Source organism: Monocercomonoides exilis, assembly GCF_001643675.1.
Source record: "Monocercomonoides exilis strain PA203 chromosome Unknown scaffold26-1319188, whole genome shotgun sequence".
NCBI classification, from domain to species: Eukaryota; Preaxostyla; order Oxymonadida; family Polymastigidae; genus Monocercomonoides; species Monocercomonoides exilis.
In genome coordinates, this window is record NW_027150571.1 from 25279 (window position 1) to 46507 (window position 21229).

General features: G+C 40.9%; 5 protein-coding genes across 5 annotated transcripts; all 5 read left to right on the top strand.

The window, feature by feature from the left end:
* Positions 1-2026: 2026 nt before the first annotated feature.
* Positions 2027-4525, top strand: MONOS_11990 (uncharacterized protein; the record flags this gene model as incomplete). The annotated part of the gene is made up of 1 exon (XM_067864569.1): positions 2027-4525. One exon carries the CDS (start codon positions 2027-2029, stop codon positions 4523-4525), a length of 2499 nt encoding a protein of 832 aa, XP_067726120.1.
* A 582-nt stretch (positions 4526-5107) lies between these two features.
* On the top strand, positions 5108-5769 carry MONOS_11989 (uncharacterized protein; the record flags this gene model as incomplete). The annotated part of the gene is made up of 3 exons (XM_067864567.1): positions 5108-5165; positions 5288-5473; positions 5558-5769. The coding sequence occupies 3 exons, from the start codon at positions 5108-5110 to the stop codon at positions 5767-5769; spliced, it is 456 nt and encodes a 151-aa protein (XP_067726121.1).
* Positions 5770-8356: 2587 nt separating this feature from the next.
* Positions 8357-10079, top strand: MONOS_18635 (uncharacterized protein). Its single transcript, XM_067871672.1, has 4 exons — positions 8357-8436; positions 8560-8587; positions 8671-9167; positions 9223-10079. Exons 1-4 carry the CDS (start codon positions 8410-8412, stop codon positions 9982-9984), a joined length of 1314 nt encoding a protein of 437 aa, XP_067726122.1. The 5' UTR covers positions 8357-8409; the 3' UTR covers positions 9985-10079.
* Positions 10080-10378: 299 nt separating this feature from the next.
* MONOS_11988 (putative 40S ribosomal protein S14-1) lies at positions 10379-11362 on the top strand. Its single transcript, XM_067864566.1, has 5 exons — positions 10379-10407; positions 10492-10584; positions 10649-10754; positions 10817-10895; positions 10961-11362. The coding sequence occupies exons 1-5, from the start codon at positions 10405-10407 to the stop codon at positions 11163-11165; spliced, it is 486 nt and encodes a 161-aa protein (XP_067726123.1). The 5' UTR covers positions 10379-10404; the 3' UTR covers positions 11166-11362.
* A 97-nt stretch (positions 11363-11459) lies between these two features.
* On the top strand, positions 11460-17483 carry MONOS_11987 (putative TATA-binding protein-associated factor MOT1; the record flags this gene model as incomplete). Its single annotated transcript, XM_067864565.1, has 4 exons — positions 11460-11496; positions 11552-11604; positions 11677-16461; positions 16617-17483. 4 exons carry the CDS (start codon positions 11460-11462, stop codon positions 17481-17483), a joined length of 5742 nt encoding a protein of 1913 aa, XP_067726124.1.
* Positions 17484-21229: the final 3746 nt, after the last annotated feature.

Genomic DNA, 21229 nt, shown 5'->3' on the forward strand with positions numbered 1-21229 from the left:
AAATTGTCATTTCCATTTCATTCAAATTCTCATCGAATTCAGGGCCAAGCGTCATCTTTTATTTTCTTTTCGGAAGCACAAAAGGATTATTTATTCTATCGCAGAATATCAGCTGAAATTATATGTCAACGGAAGTGATTCAATATCAAACCAAGAAAAGCCGATCATCAGGTGCACAATCCATGAAGGTTGCCTCTGCATAATTCATTTTGAGATTGAAAGAATTCACAGAAAACAAAAGGAGCAGGGCAGAAAACGTTATTTGGAACGAACGATTATGTGGATGATCTTCGAGAGGTTGCATTATTACATGCGCCTTCAATATATCGCAGAAGATGAAACAAAGAGAGAAAGCGGTTGTTTCAGGAAGATCAATAATCGAAGGATAATTCTATGAAATAAGTGCGTCTGCAGCGCTCAAAAAAGGAGAAATGGGAGTGATAAAAGAAATGGATATTTTTGAAGAGCTTATTGATATGCTTGAAGAAATGCTTTTCGAAGAGATGAAATGGATGATTCCTTAAAACAACAACCTTTGTTTTCATTTGAAAAAGAAGAGAAAATTGATGAAGAAAGGAAGAAGAAATATTAATTTCTGAGCAAATGTTGTTCTACTCCAAAGAAAAGTGATGATATATGCTCTTGTTGAAAAGAAGATGAAAATTCATGAACGCAAAGTGAAATGAAAAGCCATCAGAATTAGAAGATATTTATATGAGTATTAGAAAAATAATATCGCATACAGTGAATTTTGTATCGACCGCGCTGAAGGTGAGAGTCTTTGTGGGAGTGAAAGTGGAGATGAGAAGAGAGAGAGAAGCATCGCTGAAGGGAGCAATGCATCCGAGAGCATACTCCACTATGGCACATGGGCTTTGCTGTGTTTTGCCACAGGCATCTGCATCAATTCCACCATTTGCAACGATTTTGTTCCCGTTGTTTGTTGCATCCTTTTCAACATTATCTCCATTTGACGAATCCGTTGAACTGCTCAGCAACAACAGGAACTTAATGATGAAGTTTCAGCAAAATTAATATTAAACGCATCGCAACTTCTTTTGAAAATTCACAAATTTTATGTATATAAAGCCATCCATAATGTTCAACAAATAATATTTTCTTCAAAAATTTTTGTATTGCAAGTTTTGAAACTTGTGATTATATTTTTAAATTTTAGGTTCATTTTTATTTTCCTTGATCAAAAAATTCTTTTTAATGAAAAAAGGTATGTATTTTGCATATTTACATAAAACAAATATATATGACAGAAATAAAAGCTAAATACTTGCTTTAAGTCAATTTAACTCTTTGATCAATAAATACCACAATATATATTATTTTTTCGATTTTTGATCTTTTTTTATGATATCAAAAAAAATCACCCATATTATAGAAATTTTGATTTTTTTCATTGATAAGAAAAGTATTCAAAAAATGGAAAATTCACCCATAGCATGTTTAATAATATTATATTAAATCATTCTATCACAAAAAATCCGAAAAAAAAAACGAGTTTCTGAATGTTTCTTAAAGTTGTGATTAATCAAGATTAATTATGAAAATAACACATTATCATTTTTTCCAACAAATATAAACTTTCATGAAATTTTTTTGAAGTCAAAAAATGAACTTTTTTTTTTAAATTTCTTCAAATGTTGTATTCATCGTACTACAAATGCAGAATAAGTTTGGAACAAAACATGGTTTTTTCAAAAAAAAAAAAAAAAAAAAAAAAAAAAAAAAAAAAAAAAAAAAAAATTATCCATTTTTATTTGGGGAAAAATTCTTTCATTTATGAAAATAACAACAATTTGTTCCAAACTTTTTCTCATGTCGAATAATTGTAATTCTGACATTCCCATGTCAAAAAAATACAGAAAAATTCCAAAATTGCGATAAATATTTGTTAGAGAAAAATGGAACAAAATTTAGAAAGCAAAAAGTTTCGTTCCATTTTTTTGTTGAATTTTTCAAAGTTATATAAACATTGATCCAAATTGTATTTTGTTGAAAAGTGCTTTTAAGAATGTTTTTGGGATTAATTCTTTACCAAATTTTGGCATCAACTTATGCACAAGAAGAACCATCTGAATCAATTACAACAGTGTTTGTAAAGCAAAGCGGGAAAGATGAAAACAGCGGATTGGAGATTGGGAAGGAAAAGCCATCATTGAACGATGCATATAATCTGCTGAGCAATGGCAGCGAATGCAACATGAAAATAGTCAACGATGTGAAACCATTAATTGCAGAAGCCGTTGAATTTAACCTCAAACGAAAAATTACGATTGAAGGAGTGAATAGCGATGGAAAGGGAAATACCGAAGTGGCAATAGATTGTTACGTTCATCCAGGAAGTTATCTATTCAAGTGTGAAGGCACTGTGGAATTCAAATACTTGGCGTTTCACTTCCCAACAACGTTGAGAAATGAAAGTCAAGAGAATCGATCATATGATTTGATATCTGGATCAGGTGCAAAGCTATCAATAAGCAACTGCAGATTTATTCGACCTGAAAGTGAAGGATGTCACACTGATATTTATCTTGTGTACTCATCTGGAGGATCATTGACATTGGAATCAGTTGAGTGCGCGGATGATACAAATGCATTAACATCGAAGAACGCACTGTTTCGAACCATGGGCACACAAGCAGTGATATTGTCTAACTTGACTTTGAAAAATATTGATACAAGTGATTCTTCTGTTGTTGTGGTTGCAAGTGATTCTTTTGAGAAATCTAAACTTATATTGAATGGGAGCTCATTTTCGGAGTTAAAATGTGATCATTCAGTTTTATTTGTTGGAGTAAATCAAGCCAGAAGCACGTTTTCAGTTGGAGATGGAGGCGTTACAACTTTTTCATCTTGCAGTTGCAGTAATAATAAAGGTTCTGGAGGAATATATCTTCAAATAACAGCTATTGAATCAGCAAATCAGATTAAATGGCCCGAAGACGGAACGAATCTGATATTTGACAGATGTACAGCAGGAGAAGGCGAATCAAAAAGGAACATTGGGTTGCATTTAGAGATGGCTAATGACTCATTATTCGAGGACATAGCAGATACAATGAAGAAAAGTTTTGCTACCAGTTACAATAGAAGAGATAATTTATGGAATATTGTTGGAACCGACAATAATATGATAAATGAATGTGATTTTGTTTTCAAGTTTTTTGATCCACTTCCTCCAAGGCCAGAAAACATGACAAAGGCCTTCGTAAAGAATGGAGGAAAAGGAAATGGAATCAGTGTTGAATTAGCAGCCTACAGTTTAAAGGATGCATACAACTTTTTAGAAAAGAGTGCGAAATGCATCATCGAAACCGTCAAAACAGAAGATCCTCTTCCAGCTGAAGCGATAACATTTAACGTTGACAACGGAATAATTATTGAAGGAGTTAACGGTGACGGAAATGGAAATGTTGAAGTGGCCATCGATTGTGATGTTAGAGGATCGTATGATTTATTCACATGTGAAAAAGAGGTGGAATTCAAGTATTTGGCATTCAATTTTCCTATTTCTGAGAAAAAATGGGATTCTTTAATTTTTGGAAATGAATTGTCAACGTTGCTTTCCATCAGCAATTGCCGATTTGTCAGAGTTAGTTCACAATTATCATCCATTGAAATCACTGCAAATGCTGGTAAAGATAATTCTATGGCAGGCAGTCTTGTGAGCGTTTCTAGAGGGAAAGTTGAGATGAACACAGTTTCATGCACAGATGAAAAAAGCACCGTTTCGTTTTCTTCATCGCCTTTTTCTTTAAGCAGTGTGAGTTCAGCTTCGTTGAATGGAGTGGAGGTGAGCAATATGAAAGTTCAAAATGGAGCAGCGATTGTCATTAAAGATGGAGAAAGCACTTCTTCAACCGTGAGCATTGAAGGATTGAGCATGAAGGAAGTGAATTCAGAGAAAGGAGAAGCAGCTGGCTTGGAGATTTCTTTGGTTTCGGAAGAGTCGACAGTGGCGATTGGAAGGACAAGCAAATGCACATTCAAGTCATGTCATGTGCCAAAGGGGAAATCGGGTGCAATATTTATTTTCACGCTCAATGCAACGAAGAATCTTCAGCTTCCTTCTGCAAACAATCTTGAGATTGATGGTTCAAACACAGCTGGCTCACAATCATCTTCTCTATTCATCATTGCCCCAGATTTTGATGAGTTCTGCAAACAAGAAGATGCATTTGAGTTTGCAAATGATTATGACATTTCAACAGCTGGGTGGATTGTGGGAGCAGAAGACACGGAATCAGAGCCGGTGGATGTATATGAGAAGTATCTGAAGAAGCCAGATCCTGCTCCAGAAGGTCCAGCATCAGAAGATCCTGCTCCAGAGGGAAAGAAGAAACCAAATGCTGGAACTGTTGTTGCAATTGTCGTGCCGATAGTTGTTGTTGTTGTTGCAGTTGTTGTGGTTGTGGTTATTTTTGTGATTGTTAAGAAAAGGAAAGAAAAAAGCAACAAAGATGAAGACAATGAGGGAAGCAAAGAACAAGAAATGAGCACCCAGGAGTAGAATTGAGATTTCCAATTCTTTCAGAGCAATTTAACTTTATTTTTATTTCATAAAGCATATATTTGTGAATATCGTAGTATTTTTCGAGTGTTTTCTCCCTCATTAATCGCATTGAAAATGTGATTAATAGTTGAAATGTGATTCATAGATTAGTTTCATTTCACGCACACCAATTGTTATTCATCATCAACAATTTTTCGTTCAAGTTAGTTAATTGTTTTTTTATCCACATATCATTTTGACTTTTCTGGTTTGTTTCAATAATTTCTTCCAATGACACTGCAAAAACAATTCAAAACAATAAATTTTTTCCAAAAGGATTAAAAATATCGCGCGTTTTCATGAATAAAAAAATAGAAAGAAAGAAAAGAAACATAATCAATCTGAATATAAAAATACTTACATTGAAATACAATTTAACAACTCGTTTCTCATTTGAAGATCAGTTAATGTTTCATTTCTTCAGCTGTTTTTGTTTTGTCATTTGTTTTTCGCTTTTCTTTTTGCTTATTTTTTCTATGCATTTCCAAAATAAATTGCATTCCATCTTTCTCTCTATCGCTCAAAAATGAAAATCTTTCGATGTTGATCAATCTTTCAGAACCGAATGAAGATGTTGCATTTGAGTCGCCGGTGGAGCGTCTGTCTGATGCGAATGAATGATCTAAAAATGCTTCGAATGAACTGAACTATTCATCAATCGTCTCTTTGCACAGCATCTTTGTCTTCTTCACTTTATTTCATCTAATTCCGCGTCTTCAGCTTCTTCAACAAGAGCAGCACGCCGATCAACTTCGCCATTCCAGAGGCGGAGAAGCGAAGAGAAGAAATCTTCAGAGAATGATAAGACATCATCAGCACCTGCGATTGACCCTTCGGATGCTTCGGCAGTGGCAGCGCCATACATGTTGGCAGGAGCGATGGATGACATCAAGAGGTGGCTGAAGTGTATGAAAATCACAGATAGTCGTTACTGAGGGAGCAACATACGCTTCAAGGGATATGTTGTGGCTCGGCGGGCGGTGCTGTAAGGGGGTGTTGTGTGTGCATACGATGTGGCGCTTTCAGCGATGCTTTCGGTTCCGCTGGCTGCGCCGCTTCCGTCGCTTGCAGCGTCGGTAGGCACGAAGTTGAGGAGAAAGCGGATCTATGCAGATGCGGATGTGAATGAATTCCCGTCGATCTTCGATCTATTTGTCCTGTCGCAGCTGCCGTCTGTGATAGCGCGGCTGGAATCCCTTTAGCAGAAGTCCAGGCGCATGGTGGCGAAGCTGGATGAAAAAGTGATGGAGCGAGTGACAGCAGCATGCTAAGAAGGGAAATTACTTCTAAGGAGGCTAGCGGAGGCGGGGCTGGAGGAGATAGAAGAGGAAAAGGAAGAGGAGAATAAACATGAGAAGAAGCAGAAGAAATCGAAGAAAGAGTGGACAAAATGGAAGCAGGGTGTCAAAAAGGATAAGCTTCGTCTAAAACCCAACGAGAAGGAGAAGGAGGAGATTTTGTGTGCTAAAAAAAAAAGAAAAATTAGCAGAAAAAGAGGAAGAGGAAGAGGAAGAGGAAGAGGAAGAGGAAGAGGAAGAGAAAGAGAAAGAGAAAGAGGAGAAAAAGGAGGAGGAGGAGGAGGAGGAGGAGGAAGAGGAAGAAATCTGAAGAAAAAGATGATGTGATGGCGTTGAGGAATAGGAAAAGAAATGCATTTTTCAGAGTGATTTGATGTTGTTTGGTTGATTGAAATATGAAAATACGTTTTGCTTGTTTTTCCCTCAATCTTTTTCAATTCAATTTTCCTTTCTTTCTTCTTTTCACTCTTCTCCATTCATCATTTTGTCATCTTTCATTCTTTTTTTTAAAGGATAAACTTTTCTCCATCTCTCTTTTCTCTGTCAAAATTCTATTCCTCTTTGCACAAATCATCTGATGAAATATTATTTATTTCTCCTTTTCTTTTGCTCCTTTTCTTTTGCTCCTTTCCTTTTGCTCCTTTCCTTTTGCTACTTTTCTTTTGCTCCTTTTCTTTTGCTCCTTTTCTTTTGCTCCTTTTCTTTTGCTCCTTTTCCTTCCCCTTTGCTTCTTTTGCTGAAATCCTCAAAACCCCACGTGTTTTCATTTTTGAGCCACATCCAGAGAATAAGAAATGCTGCAGAAATATTTCCCTTCATTTAATCGTCCCTTTTTTCATTTAAACTTTCTTCTCCTTTTTCTTCTCATTCACTCAATTCATTTTTCTCTGTGTAAATTCCCCCCTTTCGGCTCATCTTTTTGGAAGTTTGCAGGAATAGTCAATCCAAACATTTTTTCCCTCTTCTTTTCTCAAATCCAACATCTGATTATTTTGTTTCTTCTCTTTTGCACTTTTCGATCTTCGCTTCATGAAAAGTGGAGTAATCTTCTAAAGAAACAGTTCTTTCTTCTTCTTCCTCTTCCTCTTCATCCACAATCATTTTCTTCCTGATTTTCCAGTCCATTGCTGCATCTTCTCTCCTTTTTCTCTTCTCCTTTTGGAAATCCTCCAATTGTTGGCTCCAATTCAAAGTTTTTAGAATCCTTTTCACATTTTATCAATCCAATTCTGCTAATTGCATCAAAATTGTGAGTCTTGCCATAAAATCTTCCAGTTGCATATTTCCATCAAACAGTTTTCTGAAATGGCAAAGAGTTACGACAAATCACAAAAAAAGTTGGATGCTTTTTGAATGCGAATGCCCTGCCAGTTTATCAGCTCCGACAAAAGAGACGCTTCTGCCAAACGCTCTCAACAAAGAAGCCAAATAAACTGCTTTTCTCTCTCTTGCAAACTCATGTTAAGCATTGATAGGCTATGCATCATACAAGACAGATGGCTGTAGTCACGAATATCATCATCGAATGCAATCCAAACAAGAATAATCTCAAAACTTCTGGTTCTTTTGAAAAAGGATAAAAAGGTTTCTCTCCATGGCATTCCTGTTCATGATCAATCTGTATTCATTCAAATATCACCTTTAAAGAAAAATGAATGAAATAAAAAAAAAAAAAAATCAAACCATCTTTATCGCCTTGAAATATTTTCCTATCTCCGACGGATTGGTGATTATCAGCCCAGCTGGCTTTCTTGCTCTCCAAAATAGCCCTTGCCACATAAAAAAAAAACAGACAATCGACAATAAATGACTGGCATAGAACGTCATCGAATGAAGAGAATCCATTGTGAAGTTGGCTGTGATATCAGGTGAAAAAACACATTCTCCAGGTTATCAAGAAATGAACTCTTTTTCAAAGACTTATTTAACGACAAGTCTTTAATGATAGCTTTCCAACGGGTTTCGCGTAAATGGCAATGCGTTTGTTGTTGAGGCCTGCTGAGTGCTTCATTCTGCTCGTTTCCTCCATTGTTCAATCCCCAATTCTCTTTCCTTTTCCACAAAGAAAATTTCCTCCAAAAACCATATAAAGCAAGTCATGCTCAAATGATATGCCAAGTACACAGCATTTCCCTGAAATGACAAAGCGGTTCAATTCAATCTTTCTGATATTCCGCCCGCTTTTTCTGCATCTTGCTTGAGTTATTTTTCATCAAAATATCGCAACCAGCGTTATGCTATATGGTTTGTAATATACAGCTAAGTTCAAATTTCATGCAATTTTCCCCCACCAACTTCCTTTTCGCAAGCAATCGATGCAAACAGCCACCTGCTCCTCCATCTGCATGCAAAATTATTGTTCTACTGTAGTGTAATAACTCGCATGTGTGCATCTATGGATGTGCAATCAAGCATCTCAAATATACTCTGGATGCAGCAAATCACCAATAAATAATCTTCATTTATTAAATTATAGGTTGAACACCCTTATTCATTTTTCGATTTGAAGATAGATTTTTTTTTCTTTTTGATTTTCATGTTTTAATGCAAAAAACATTAATGGCAAAAGAGGTTTGGAATCCTGTGTTATTAGGTATTTGATTTGGTGCTTTTAATTCTTTTGATTCAACTGCACCACAAATATTTCGAAAACGAATTTATTAACTGTTTTGAAATCATTTTGCGATTTCACAGTCACCTTCAAAAAAGCAAATATTTCTGGGTTTGCAACGTTTAATAAGAAATAGTTGGTTTTTAAAAAATGAATGAATATTTTTTCTCTTTTGATTTTATCACTTTTCTTAGAGAAACTTTCACAGTTGGAAGATTGTGATGAAGATGAACAGAAACAGAAAATTGGAGAAATGAATGAAATTGTTGATAGAATGAATAATAATGAACTTGAATCAATTTTCAACGAAGAGACATTCAACAAAACAGAAAAAATGATTGAAAAAAAGAAAATATCTTTAGAAAATATGTGTTTGTTGCTGAAGTACATCGGAATTTACAAAGAGACGAACCGCACTTATTTTCAACGATGTAGAGAATATTCATTGGGAAAAAGAATTCAAAAGATGATTATTGAAGAAAATAAGAGGAAAAGCGAAGAAAAGAAAGAAAAGCTTCTCACTGATCTTTGCGAATTCTATATTTCTCTGAGCTGCAGCTTCTCACCTAAATTGCTCTCAATTTGTGTTTCCACTCTTCTGAAAGTTGCTCTGAATAAAGAGGAAAACGAAAAAGCACGAAAAGAAGTTGAAATAGCTTTGCTGGCTTTGAGCAACATTAAACCAATAGACGTGTGTTTATTAATTTGTTTGTTTGTTTGTTTATATTTTTTTTATCTTAAATTAGAAAGTTCCAAAAGAATTGTATTTGAATGAAATCAAAGAGATTATTCAATATCAACAGGAACATCAGGATCTAACTCGACTTGCCAATCAGTGTGCTTGGCAGTTTTTGATGAACAGATTTTATTGGGACAAAAGCATGGAAGAAGTGATTGTAAATGAGCAGCATTTTGCAAGAGAGGCTGCAACAGAACTAGAAGAGTTGGCAAGAAGTGTAGATTGGAAGAAGAAAGAAGAGGAAATGAGCAAAGAAGAAGCAAGGGAAATGCTGGTAATCAGTAGATGGATCCAAGCACTCTCTTTTTTCTTTGAGAACTGTCTTGTGTGGAATGAAGAATATGTTGAGCTTTTCAGCAGCATTGTTCAGGTGTCTCGAGCAGTAAGAGAAAATCAAAGAAAAATTTGCGATTTGTGTATTTGTTTATTGAGAAATGCAGCAGAAAGAAGAGTTGTGAAAGATGAAGCGCTTCTTTGTGAAGGAGCTGTTGATACTGTTTTGGAGGGGATACAGCGTCCAACGTTGAATGATATGGCAACATATGAAAGCTTGGAATTTTTTAATGCAATTTTAAGGCGATTGAAAGAAGTGGATGATAAGATGGAAGAAACAAAAAGAAAAGCTTTAAAAAAGGAGATTTTTGAACAGATGGAAGAAGAAGGATACGAAGATACCATTGCAAGTTTTCATGGGATAATGGTTTTTCTACAGGAATACTTTGATGATGATTTATCGTTGAATATTTCAGATTATTTTGTGAATGTTTGAGAAATGAGTGGAATGGGACTTTGAAACTCAAAATTTTTATTTTTCTTTTTTCATCGTTTCGCAAAATAGAAAACAAACAGTCGTTTGAATCTTTATTCAAAGATTTTTTTTTCCCTATAACTTCTAAAAATACAACAAAGCAATTGAATACAATTAAATAAAAATGATAAAAATAGTGTAAATTCTTTTATTCCAATGTTAATCTTTTTGTATTTAAACAATTTTTTCAATTTTTCAAATGAAAACTAACTTAAATATGTTTTCAAATTTTGGCGTATTGATTTCATGCATATATTATTATTTGGTAATTCTTGATATCAATCATTTGAAATCATTCATTTTTTAGTTTCATCCTTTTCCAAAAACGACTTATTGTGGGACAATAAAAGACAATTTTTGGAATTTTCAGATCAATAAAAAATGGTTTGTTTTATTTATTTCAAGAAGTTCGGTTTAATAAATAACTATTACCAATTATATTTGCACTAAATGCTCCCTTCAATTTAGTCTGAAGAACCAAAAGCAACAGTCACCAAGCCAAAAGGAAAGAAGGGAGAGAAGAAAGTCCAGGAAGTTGTTTCGACAATTCCCCCTCTTGGAGTGTGCAATATTCAGAATATTCATATTTCTTTTATAAGTATTGCTATTGTGTTTGTTTGTTTAGCCAAATGAAACAAGATTTGCTGTCTGCCACATTTATGCTTCATTCAACGACACATTCATCCACGTGACAGACTTGTCAGGACGTGAAACCATTTGCAGAGTTACTGGTTTGCAATATTTATTTTATAGAAATTCAAATATTTGCGATTTCATTGATTCGATAAAACAGGTGGAATGAAAGTTAAGGCTGATCGAGATGAGTCTTCTCCATACGCTGCTATGATGGCTGCCCAAGATGTTGTTGCAGAGTTTGCTTTAAAATAATTTCATTATTTAAATTATTGCTCAATTTCTTATTTGCTGCTTTTATTAGCTTGAACAAAAAGAACATCACAGCTCTTCACATCAAAATTCGTGGTGTTGGAGGAACAAGGAGCAAGACCCCAGGACCAGGTGCCCAGGCTGCTCTGCGCGCAATTGCTCGTGGTGGAATTAAAATTGGAAGAATCGAGGATGTGACACCAATTCCAACCGATTCAACAAGAAAGAAGGGATCTCGCAGAGGTCGTCGTCTGTAAAATTTTGTCGCACGATCAAAAGGCTTCTCTTATTCTTTCAATTCACTGGCAAGTTCTTGCTTTTGCATAAAAATATAAAGCTTGAATGATTTGCATTTTTTAACTTATAAAAATTTGTGAAAGAAAAGTGAAATTTATTATCAATTAATTAATCAATTTAAAGATTTGCAATTATTAATATATGATATAAAAATATCTGATTTGTTCCTGTTGTTTGCTATTTGAGAATTGGTTCATCCACAATAAAAAAGCCCATAACATTATAATTCTGAAATATTGAGGTTTTTTTAACCTATGGCGCGCCTCGACCAACTGTTTTCACTTCTGCAAAGTGTGCTCCATATTATTTTTTGTTTTTTTGTTTCAATGTTATGTTTTGATGGAAGATGGTTCAACTGCTATGGTCCGTAAGGCTGCTACTCTCCAGATTGCGGGAATTGTAAAGTCAACTCCTACAATTTTGAAAGGAATATTGAATAAAATTTGTTGTCTTTTGTTTCATTGTTGTTAGACGATTATTTACACATTTCCATGTCAGATCAATGAAATCATTCTTTCAAACTCTTGGGATGCACGAACGGCAGCAGCATTCGCAATTGAATGCATCGCAAACAACGTACAACAACCAAATTTGAGTGTTGGGGGAAAGTTGTTTGATAATTCTGATGAAGAATGGCAAGATCAGAAAACATTACTGAAAAGTCTTTCTCTTCCAAATGTTATTGGAAATTGCTCAATTCTAACATCTTCAGACGATGAGAAAAATATACACACAGACAACTTGACGTACAATTTTGGGAGTCACAAACTTTCTCTTTTGGAGTATTTTGAAACAACTTGTTTGCCATTTCTTGACAAGATCGATTCATCTTATCAGGAAGAATATCCGTTCGAGCAAGAACCTCAACCAACGATGAATCTCTCAGGAAATGAGCAAAGCCAACTCGATATCAAAGAGGTTCTCATTACCGAGCAAGGAGCCGATTCCTCGAAGATTGTGATGGAGTCGGTTGTTGAAGCAGCTGCCAACGAAGAGCCAATACGGCTGGAGCTGCAGAAGCTGGCGCTGTGGCTGGAAAAGCAAGTAATGAGCAAACAGTGGACAGCGCTCCATGGAGCCGCAGCTGCGCTGAAGGCGCTGATGAAAGCGAACGGTGGGTGGATTGGGATGGATGTGGGTGGGGGAAAAGAGAGGGTGCAGGGAGGATTTGCTGATGAAGAAGATGAAGAAGAGGAAGAGGAAGAGGAAGAAGAAAATGAAAGTGGAGAAGAGAAAGAAAAGGTGACAGGGGCAGAAGGTCGGGACAATTCAGCATCTTCATTTAACAAGCCAGCTAAGCGCCTTCCATTTGAATCTGAATCCCCATCTCCCTCTCCATCTTCATCTTCATCTCAATCTAATTCCAAATCCCCTTCCATCTCATCACTTACCCCACCTTCCCAAAGGCTGCAGATCTCGCGCCACGTGCGCTTTCTGGACGAAGTGGTGGCGGTGCTGCAGTGTGCCATTGCGCTCGACCGCTTCGGCGACTACGGGGCAGATCAGGTGGTGGCACCAGTGAGAGAGGCGTGTGCGCAGGCGCTGGGGACGATCCTGCCGCATTTGACTCCGTCGTCGGTGGTTGTGCTGACGAAGCACATTGTGGGGATGCTGGAGCCGGAGAAGAGGAAGGGGTGGGAGGATGGAAAGGGAGAAGGTGTTGGATGTGGTGGAAGTGTTAGTTCTATTGGAAATGTGGGGATTGCTAATAATGAAACTATACTGGTAATGAAAAATGGTCAGAAGCAAGGAAAAATTACTCATATTCCACAAATTCCACAAAATCCAATGAATTCTCTGAATCCATTGGGAGCCACATCATCTGTTCCCTTGTCTACGGAAGGGCAGAGCTGGGACGTGAAGCACGGGATGCTGCTGTGTGCGAAGTACATCTGTGCTGTTCTCCCTTCTCTTGATCCCCTCACACTCCCTCTCTGCCTCGATGCTCTTGTCGATCGCGTCACCGACGACGACGATGATGTCAGAGCAGTTGCAGCTGATGCTCTTGTGCCTGTTGTTGAGAGACATGCTTCAATCGACCCGAATTTGCACCCGACGATTGTAAGGCTGTTTGTGACGCTGTGGCGGAATCTGCTGGTGTTGGACGATTTGTCTGTGTCCTCGTCGAATGTGATGCTGCTGCTGGCAGCGCTTTGCTCACACGCAGGGCTGCAGTTCAGCGAAGAGGCGGAGGAGATGGGAGGAAGTGATGATGAAAAGATCAAACAAAATCAACTTGCACAGAATTCATCATCTCCTTCTTCCGCTTCTTCCTCTTTCTCCTCGTTTGTGTCTGAGTTTCCTGAGATGCTGCCTCGTCTCTTCCCGTTTTTCCGCCATCCGCTCCATTCTGTTCGGCTGGCGTCTGTCAAATCGCTTCTTCATCTTCTTTTTCCATCAAATTCTTCTTCCTCTCCAGAAAGAGCATCTTCACCTGTTGAAATATCAGGAAAAAGTCAAAATTCCTCTTCTTCTTCTTCTTCTTTCTCATCTTCTTCATCCACAACAAAAACAACAAAAACAAACACAAACACAGCTCTTCTCCGCCAGCTTGTCTGCAAGCCCTCGCTGGTGTCTGAGCTGATGGCGCATCTTTTCCAATCGGTTCTGTTGGAGACGCAGAGCCGCGACACGATCGAGGTGATGATGGAGCTGTGGGGGCATTTGTGCCATTCGCTGCCGACGTCTGTTTTGGAGAGCGTGGGAGGAGAAAGACTGTCGCAGTGGCTGACGCTGCTGTCCACACAGAACAACGCATGGCTGGCGAGGGAGTGCATTGTGAGGGCGAGGTATGCGACTGCTGAAGGAGAAGGAGAAGAAGAAAGAGAAAGAGAAAGAGAAGGAGGAGGAGGAGGAGGAGGGAGAAGAAATGGAAGTTCTAATAATTCAATGGGAATGCCATCGTCATCATCTTCTTCTTCTTCTTCTCCATCCTCTTCCTCTTCCACCTCCTCTTCTCTGATGCGCAAAGTGGAAGGAGACGACAGCGGGTTCCAGATGCGTATCGATGGGTCGCACTGCCTGGGCGTTCTTCTTTCGCTGTGGTCTGAGCAGAAGTTTGGGATGCTGCTGAATTATCTGACGCAGCTGGTGAAGTCTCGGTCGCACACACAGTCGCTTGTGGCAGCGCTGACGATTGTGGAGCTGGAGAGGGCAGTGTGCAGAAGAGAGATGGAGAAGTTGAATGAGGGGAAGGGAGGCTTGTCATCATCATCATCATCATCCAAAGTGTTTGTCACCCTCCCTCCTTCACTCCTCACCCACATCTCCTCCACCCTCACCTCTCCTCCACCCCCTTCGTTTCCTGAGCTTTCGCAGTGGACACACAAGATCAACAACGACACACACGACTTTGTGGTTCATCTGCACAACCTGGTTCGGATGATGGAGCGGAGGCAGCAGGAATACGGAAGCTATCTGCAGGAGGTGAAGGAGAGGTGGGAGGCGATCATCAGCATCGACCGAGCGAAGGCGAATGCTTCATCATCATTGTCATCATCATCAAATACTCCTCTTTCTCAATCGCAATCACAATCACAATCACCTTCTTCCTCTTCCTCTTCCTCTTCCTCTTCATCTCATCTTCTCTCCTCTCTCCCTTCTGATGCCAGCGGTTTCCTTCCGTCGCATTATGTCAGTCTGGATGCGCCTGTTGTCTCTTCTTTCATTCCTTCCATTCTTCCGCAGTTCACTCGCGAAGACGCCGAATATCTTGTCTTGTTCTATCTGCCTCTTTGGCGATCGGTCCATCCAACTCTCTTTCATTCATCGTTTCATTCTTCTTCTTCTTCCTCCTCCTCCTCCTCCTCCTCTCTTTCAACATCACAATCATCTTCTGTTTCATCAATAAGCACTTCATCATCATCGTCATCTTCTCCCACCACGCACACCATTGTGAAGACAGCAGAGACGATGAGCATTGGCGATACAGCTCTCTTCGACAACCTCGAAGTGTCAGCAGAAATTGTGAAGGCGACGCTCTCCTCGTTCGCGCGGATCCGGCTGGGCCTTGTGACGTCGCTGCACACGGCGCTGGCGATGGTGCTTGGAGAATCTCGAGTTTCTCCGGAGAAGATCACGCCGTCGCTGCTGGCGTTCAAAGGGTCGCTGACGAGTGAGGCGAGGCTTCCGCTGCAGAGGGCGGCGGCGGGGACGCTGGCGGTTGTGCTGCAGACGGCGCTTGGGAGGATTCCTTGTCCGGTTGGGAAGTATGTGGGGAGTGTGTGCTCGCTGGTGAAGATCCCGCCGCAGATCCTGGGGCTGGAGAAAGGATTGAATGAAGAGGAGGAGGATGAGGCAGAAGGGAATAATTCTTCTTCATCATCATTATCAAATCAGAAAAAGAATTCATCATCAACCAAATTGAGACATGCATCAGATGTGAACGATGTGAATGCGATGGAAGACCTGATCTACGAGGCGTCGCTGGACAGCGAGCAGGTTGGGGCAGAGTCGGCGACAGCAGCAGTGCTGGAGGAGATCACGCGCAACACAGTCGGCAAGTCGCTCACGCCGGCGATGCTGCGTGTTGGAGAGAGGAGCTTTTCTGTGTCGACGACGTCACTTTTGGCGTCTTCGTTCACTCTTTTGCGGGGCGAGGGGCTAGTGCAGACGAGAGGGGTGTCTCTGTTTGTGAAGGCGATGGCAGGGCTGTTTGGAGAGCGGCTGTTTGTGGATGTGCCGCAGCTGTGGGACGAGTGCAGGAAGCTGAAGCTGAAGATGAATATGAATGTGAATGGGGAAGGAGGAAAAGAAGGAGGAAAGGAAAATAATGGAACGATGAATTCTTCATCCATTTCTTCTTCTCTCTTTAATGAACAAGAAATCAAGCCAAACACATCTTCCTTCATTTCTGACCAGCCCAATGGCAAGCCATCTGTTCTGGGTGCTTTGGATGACTCGCTTGTGCTTCCGTCGCCTTCTGTTGAGCGTGTCTGCATCTCCCTCCGCCTCATCGAAATCCTTGCGCCCACCCTCACTGGGAAATCGTTATCCCAAATGCTTTCGCTGTTCCCTTCGCTTTTGTGTCTGTGTGTGTCTGGTGTGCGTCCTGTGCGCATTTTGGCAGCACATTCGGCGATTGCGCTGACGAGGGCGTCGCCCGCTGTGTGCTTTGCGCACTGCATCAGAGCTGTCCCAAAGGCGCTCCGGTCAGAAAGAGAGGCAGACAGGGCAGGGGCGATCTATCTGGCGTATCTGCTGACGACAGAGCTGGCCACAGAGATGATCCCGTGGATTGCTTTCTTTTTGATTCCAGTATGAGAAAGGGTAGGAGAGAAAAAAAGATAATGTTATTTTTTTTTTCAAAGAAAGAAAGATACAAGTTCAATTTTGATTGTTGTTATCATTTTATGTGAATATATTTATTTATTTATTTATTTATTTCACTTTCTCTTTCTCTTTCCTCTCAGATCCTCGGAGGCATGTCCGACATCCTGCTGGGCATCCGCCAGACAGCCTCGCGCGCGTTTGCCTCTCTTCTGATGCTGGTCACTCTGTCTGAGGCAGCCCCTCTTCCACCAGGCGTCCCCCTCTCTCTCCACCGCACCCGCCAGAAGCAGCAGGCGCTGGTCTCGCAGCTCACGGCAGGCGCGTCGGGGTGTCCGCAGTGTTATGTGCCAGTGCGGTTCAACGGGATTCTGAGGCATTATCAGCAGGAAGGGATAAACTGGCTGGCGTTTCTGAACAAGTTCCAGCTGCATGGGATCCTGGCAGACGACATGGGGCTGGGGAAGACGCTGCAGACGCTGTGTGTGATTGTGGCGTCGCCGACGATCACAGCACAGACAGAGAAGTTTATCAGCTCGGCAGAAGAAGAAGGAGAAGGAGGTGAAGAAGGAAGAGAAACGAAGAAAGAGGAAGGAGATAGAGGAGGAAGGTTGGAAGCAGAGCTGCTGATGAGAGAGCTGAATGAGGAAGAGAAGAAAATCTCTCTGAATTCTGATTCTCACACAACACTTTCTACATCATCATCATCTTCTTCTTCTTCTTCTTCCACTCCATCCACTTCACCAGTCCAGCAGCCATCTCCTCAGCAGCCCCAGTTCTGCACAAAGCCGCTGGAGAAAGTGTCGCTGATCATCTTCCCGACGTCTGTGGTGCAGCACTGGATCGAAGAGGCACAGACATTCTTTGCACCTCCTCCTCTATCATCATCACCACCACCATCACAACCACCTCATTGTGAAGGAGGCAGCACAGAAGCGAATGCGAAGGCAGTCAACCCGTTCGCCCTGTTGCGTATCTGGGCACGGCAGCACAGCGGCAGCACATCCTGAGCCAGCTGAGGCAGACGCAGACGCCGAAGCCGTTCAACCTGGTTGTTGCGTCGTATGATGTGGTGCGAAGGGATGTGGAGCAGCTGACGAGGCTGCCGTTCACGTTCGACTACTGTGTGCTGGACGAAGGGCACTTCATCCGGAATGTGAAGTCGAAGGCGACGGTGGCGGTGAAGCAGATCAAAGCAGAGCACCGGCTGATCCTCACAGGGACGCCGATCCAGAACCGGCCGCTAGAGCTGTGGTCGCTGTTCGACTTTCTGATGCCGGGGTTCCTGGGCACGCACGAGCAGTTCAACCGGAAGTTTGGGCGGCCCATCCAGGCAGCGTCGCAGGCGAAGGCGTCGGAGAAGGAGCAGGAGGAAGGGGCGGTGGCGCTGGACAAGCTGCACAAGCAGGTGCTGCCGTTCATCCTGCGGCGGCTGAAGGAGAATGTGCTGCGGGACCTGCCGCCGAAGATCATCCAGGACTACTACTGCGAGATGAGTGGGGTGCAGCGGGAGATCTACATGGAGTTTGAGCGGAACAACGTGTTTGACTCGCTGGTGGTGACATCGGAGAAGACAGAGAAGCAGAACAGGCAGCTGATGCGGATAGCGGGGAAGGTGAAGGAGCTGGCAGCAGGAGGGAAGGAGAAAGGGAAGGGGAAGGGGAAAGAGAAAGAGAAAGAGAAAGAGGAGAAAGAGGAGAAAGAGGAAGAAGAAGGAGGAGAGAAAGGGCTGAATGGAGAATATGATGAGATGGAGCTGGAGACAGACGAAGTGCCAGCGTCTGTTGAGTCTGTGCTTCCCTCTGCTTCGCTTCCTCCTTCGTCTTCCTCTCCGTTTGCAGCCCCGTCGAAGCAGTCGGAGCGGCTGTTTGTTCCGTCGGCGTCGATGAACCCGCTGCAGGCGATCATCTTCCTGCGGCGGCTGACGAACCACCCGCGGCTGATTCTGTCGTCGAACGAGCAGATGCTGGCGAGCATGCGGAAGCGATACTCGGCAGCAGAGATCTTCGGGATCAGGGCGTCGGGGAAGCTGCAGGCGCTGCGGGAGCTGCTGATTGAGTGTGGGATTGGGAAAGTGGGGGATGGGGAAGGGGAGCAGACGCAGTCACAGAAGGAGAGAGAGAAGGAGAAGAGCGGAGAGGAGGAGTACGATGAGGATGGGTTTCCAGTTGCAAAGAGAGAAGGAAATGGCTCTTCATCATCGTCTGCAAAGAGAGGGAAGAAAGAAGACGCCAGCAGCATGCAGATTGCAGACCCAACAGCGGAGAGCGCGTTTTCGAGCGGGGATGAGTCGTGTGTGCAGCACCGGGCGCTGATCTTTGCGCAGACGAAGGAGATTCTGGATCTGATAGAGACAGAGCTGTTTGCGAAGTGCTTCCCGTCGCTTTCGTATCTGCGGATCGACGGGAGTGTGGACTCGCGTGTGCGGTTTGAGATTGTGCGGAAGTTCCGGAGCGACCCGACGGTGGATGTGCTGATGCTGACGCGGGTAGGGAGTGTGGGGCTGAACCTGGCGTGTGCAGACATTGTGATCTTTGTGGAGAACGACTGGAACCCGGCGAACGACATGCAGGCGATGGACCGGGCGCACCGGATTGGGCAGACGCGGGTGGTGAATGTGTACCGGCTGATCACGCGGGGCACGGTGGAGGAGAAGATCCTGGGGCTGCAGCGGTTCAAGCAGCAGATGGCGAATGCGATTGTGTCATCGGAGAATGCAGATGCAGGGGCGAAGGCAGGGGTGCAGGGGAGGGTGCTGGACTTGTTTGGCGAGGCAACGGGGAAGGAGGACGGGGAGCCGGAGAAGAAGAAAGGCGGGAAGCCGAAGATGGCAGACATCATCAAGGAGCTGGACGAGCAGGACACGTCGAGCAGAAGAGAGGAGTTTGGGCTGGACAAGCTGTGAGAGGAGCGTCTGCTGTTGTTTGTTCTGCAAGCACTCGGTCTCGTTTCACTGGCTGCTGGGAGCAGGTGCAAAATGTGCATGAATTGGCACGAACTGAAGAAAAGAAAACGGCAGTTGTTTTGTGTTTGATTTGTTGTTTGTTGTTTGTTTTTGAGGTTCTTTTATGTGTTGAGCTCGCATGATGCTCATTCCATTTCAGAATTTGGTGTTATGTTCAGTTGAACTGAAATAATCAAACTTCAACGAGCGTGCTGTTGGTTGTTTTGAAAAAGTGTTGGAATCGCCTTTGAACTGTTCAAGTTGAGTTTTGAACGGGCTTTTTTTTTGGATGTTCTTTGAAAGTGAACTGGAAACAAACAACTTTGATGTTTGAGAAAGTGAAAGAAAAGGAAACTTCTTTTGTTTTTTGATTTTTTACCAAAATGTGTTCCAATGCAGAAGTCTCTGAGAATAAATTGAAATCAAAAAAAGAATTAGGGTGATTTTTTTATCCGAATATAATTTTAGTATTTTTTGTCAAATAATGAATATTTTTTTAACAGATCGCATGTAGAAATTTTCGAAAAAATGCAACAATCAATAGTAAATACATTCCATTTATTCTCTTTTAGTAATTTTTCGGTATTTCTTCGTTCATTATCAACTTTAAAATAATCATCATTAAAAATTTGTGATTTGTATTTTTTTTCGGATTCTCTTCAGAAAATAAATCTTTTTCAATTATTCTTCAGCAGAATCATCAATTTTCTTTTCATCTTTCATCTTTTTGTATTCTTTCCATTCATCCAATAAGTTTGACCTTCAATATTTTTCTCATGGAAAGAAAACAAATGGGATTTTTTTATCAGCTGAACTGAAGGAATGTCAGGGAACTTCACTCATGCAGAATTCGACTGAACAAGTAGGATGCAGCTCTTTTCAAATGCAGAATGAGTTGTTGAATGAAGCAATGTAGTTTGCAAGCCCTGTTGCAGGGAATAAATAATTTCCTTTTATTGAAAAGAGATTGTGAAAAATGGGTGATTTTTTTTGATATCATAAAAAATTCCGACGTTTGATCATAAAAAATTTTCATTAAGGGTGGAGTTGAATCGAAAATATTTTTGTTTAATATATTATTATTATTATTATTATTATTTGTTGATTTTAATTTGTTTACAATTGTTTTTATTACTTATTTTCAAAAAAACATTAAAAAATATTATTATTAAATATCGGTAATTCAATAAATAGTACAAAACAAAAGTTAACTGGTTGATAGAACATAAAAACAATAAAAGCAATACATAATCAATCAGTTTTTATTATAAAAATAAGTTTTATGATGTTATTACAAAGAAATTTAGAAATTGATGCTAAAGATATAAAAGCATTTGTTGAAAACAATAATTTTCGACAGCTTTAGCAAAGCGATTCGCAAGGCAGCCTTTCCAATAATCATTACCTTCTTTTGAGTTCACTAATTGCTTGCTATTCTGAAATATGTAAGATTTTCGCTTTTTTTCAATTCCATCTTTCTCAGTTCAAATCCAATTAGCTTCTTGAAAATTTTGCAGTCAATTTCCATCTCAATCTCTTCATCTTGCACACTTTCCATATGGATTCGCACTCCCAACTTGATATTCACCTTGCTTAACGAAATAACCTGCTTTCATTCATTTTCATTCATTTCCATTTTGCGCCCTGAAAACAACACAAAAAACATCAAAAGGCAAATATTCATATATAGAAAAATAAATAAATACCAAACTGCGCTTCGACTGTATTTTGTCAAACAACCTCATCTCCACAGCCATCATCATTCTAAAAATCAATCTCTTCATTTCAGTCTCAGAATGGTCAAATTGCAGC

Bases quoted from the DNA above. Each gene is read 5' to 3' on its own strand.
- MONOS_18635 (XM_067871672.1), top strand. From the start codon at position 8,410: ATGCAAAAAACATTAATGGCAAAAGAG. The intron at 8,588-8,670 runs GTTTGCAACGTT...CACTTTTCTTAG, and splicing joins AAAAAAGCAAATATTTCTGG to AGAAACTTTCACAGTTGGAA. The intron at 9,168-9,222 runs GTGTGTTTATTA...ATCTTAAATTAG, and splicing joins GCAACATTAAACCAATAGAC to AAAGTTCCAAAAGAATTGTA.
- MONOS_11988 (XM_067864566.1), top strand. The intron at 10,585-10,648 runs GTGTGCAATATT...TTGTTTGTTTAG, and splicing joins CGACAATTCCCCCTCTTGGA to CCAAATGAAACAAGATTTGC. The intron at 10,755-10,816 runs GTTTGCAATATT...TCGATAAAACAG, and splicing joins AACCATTTGCAGAGTTACTG to GTGGAATGAAAGTTAAGGCT.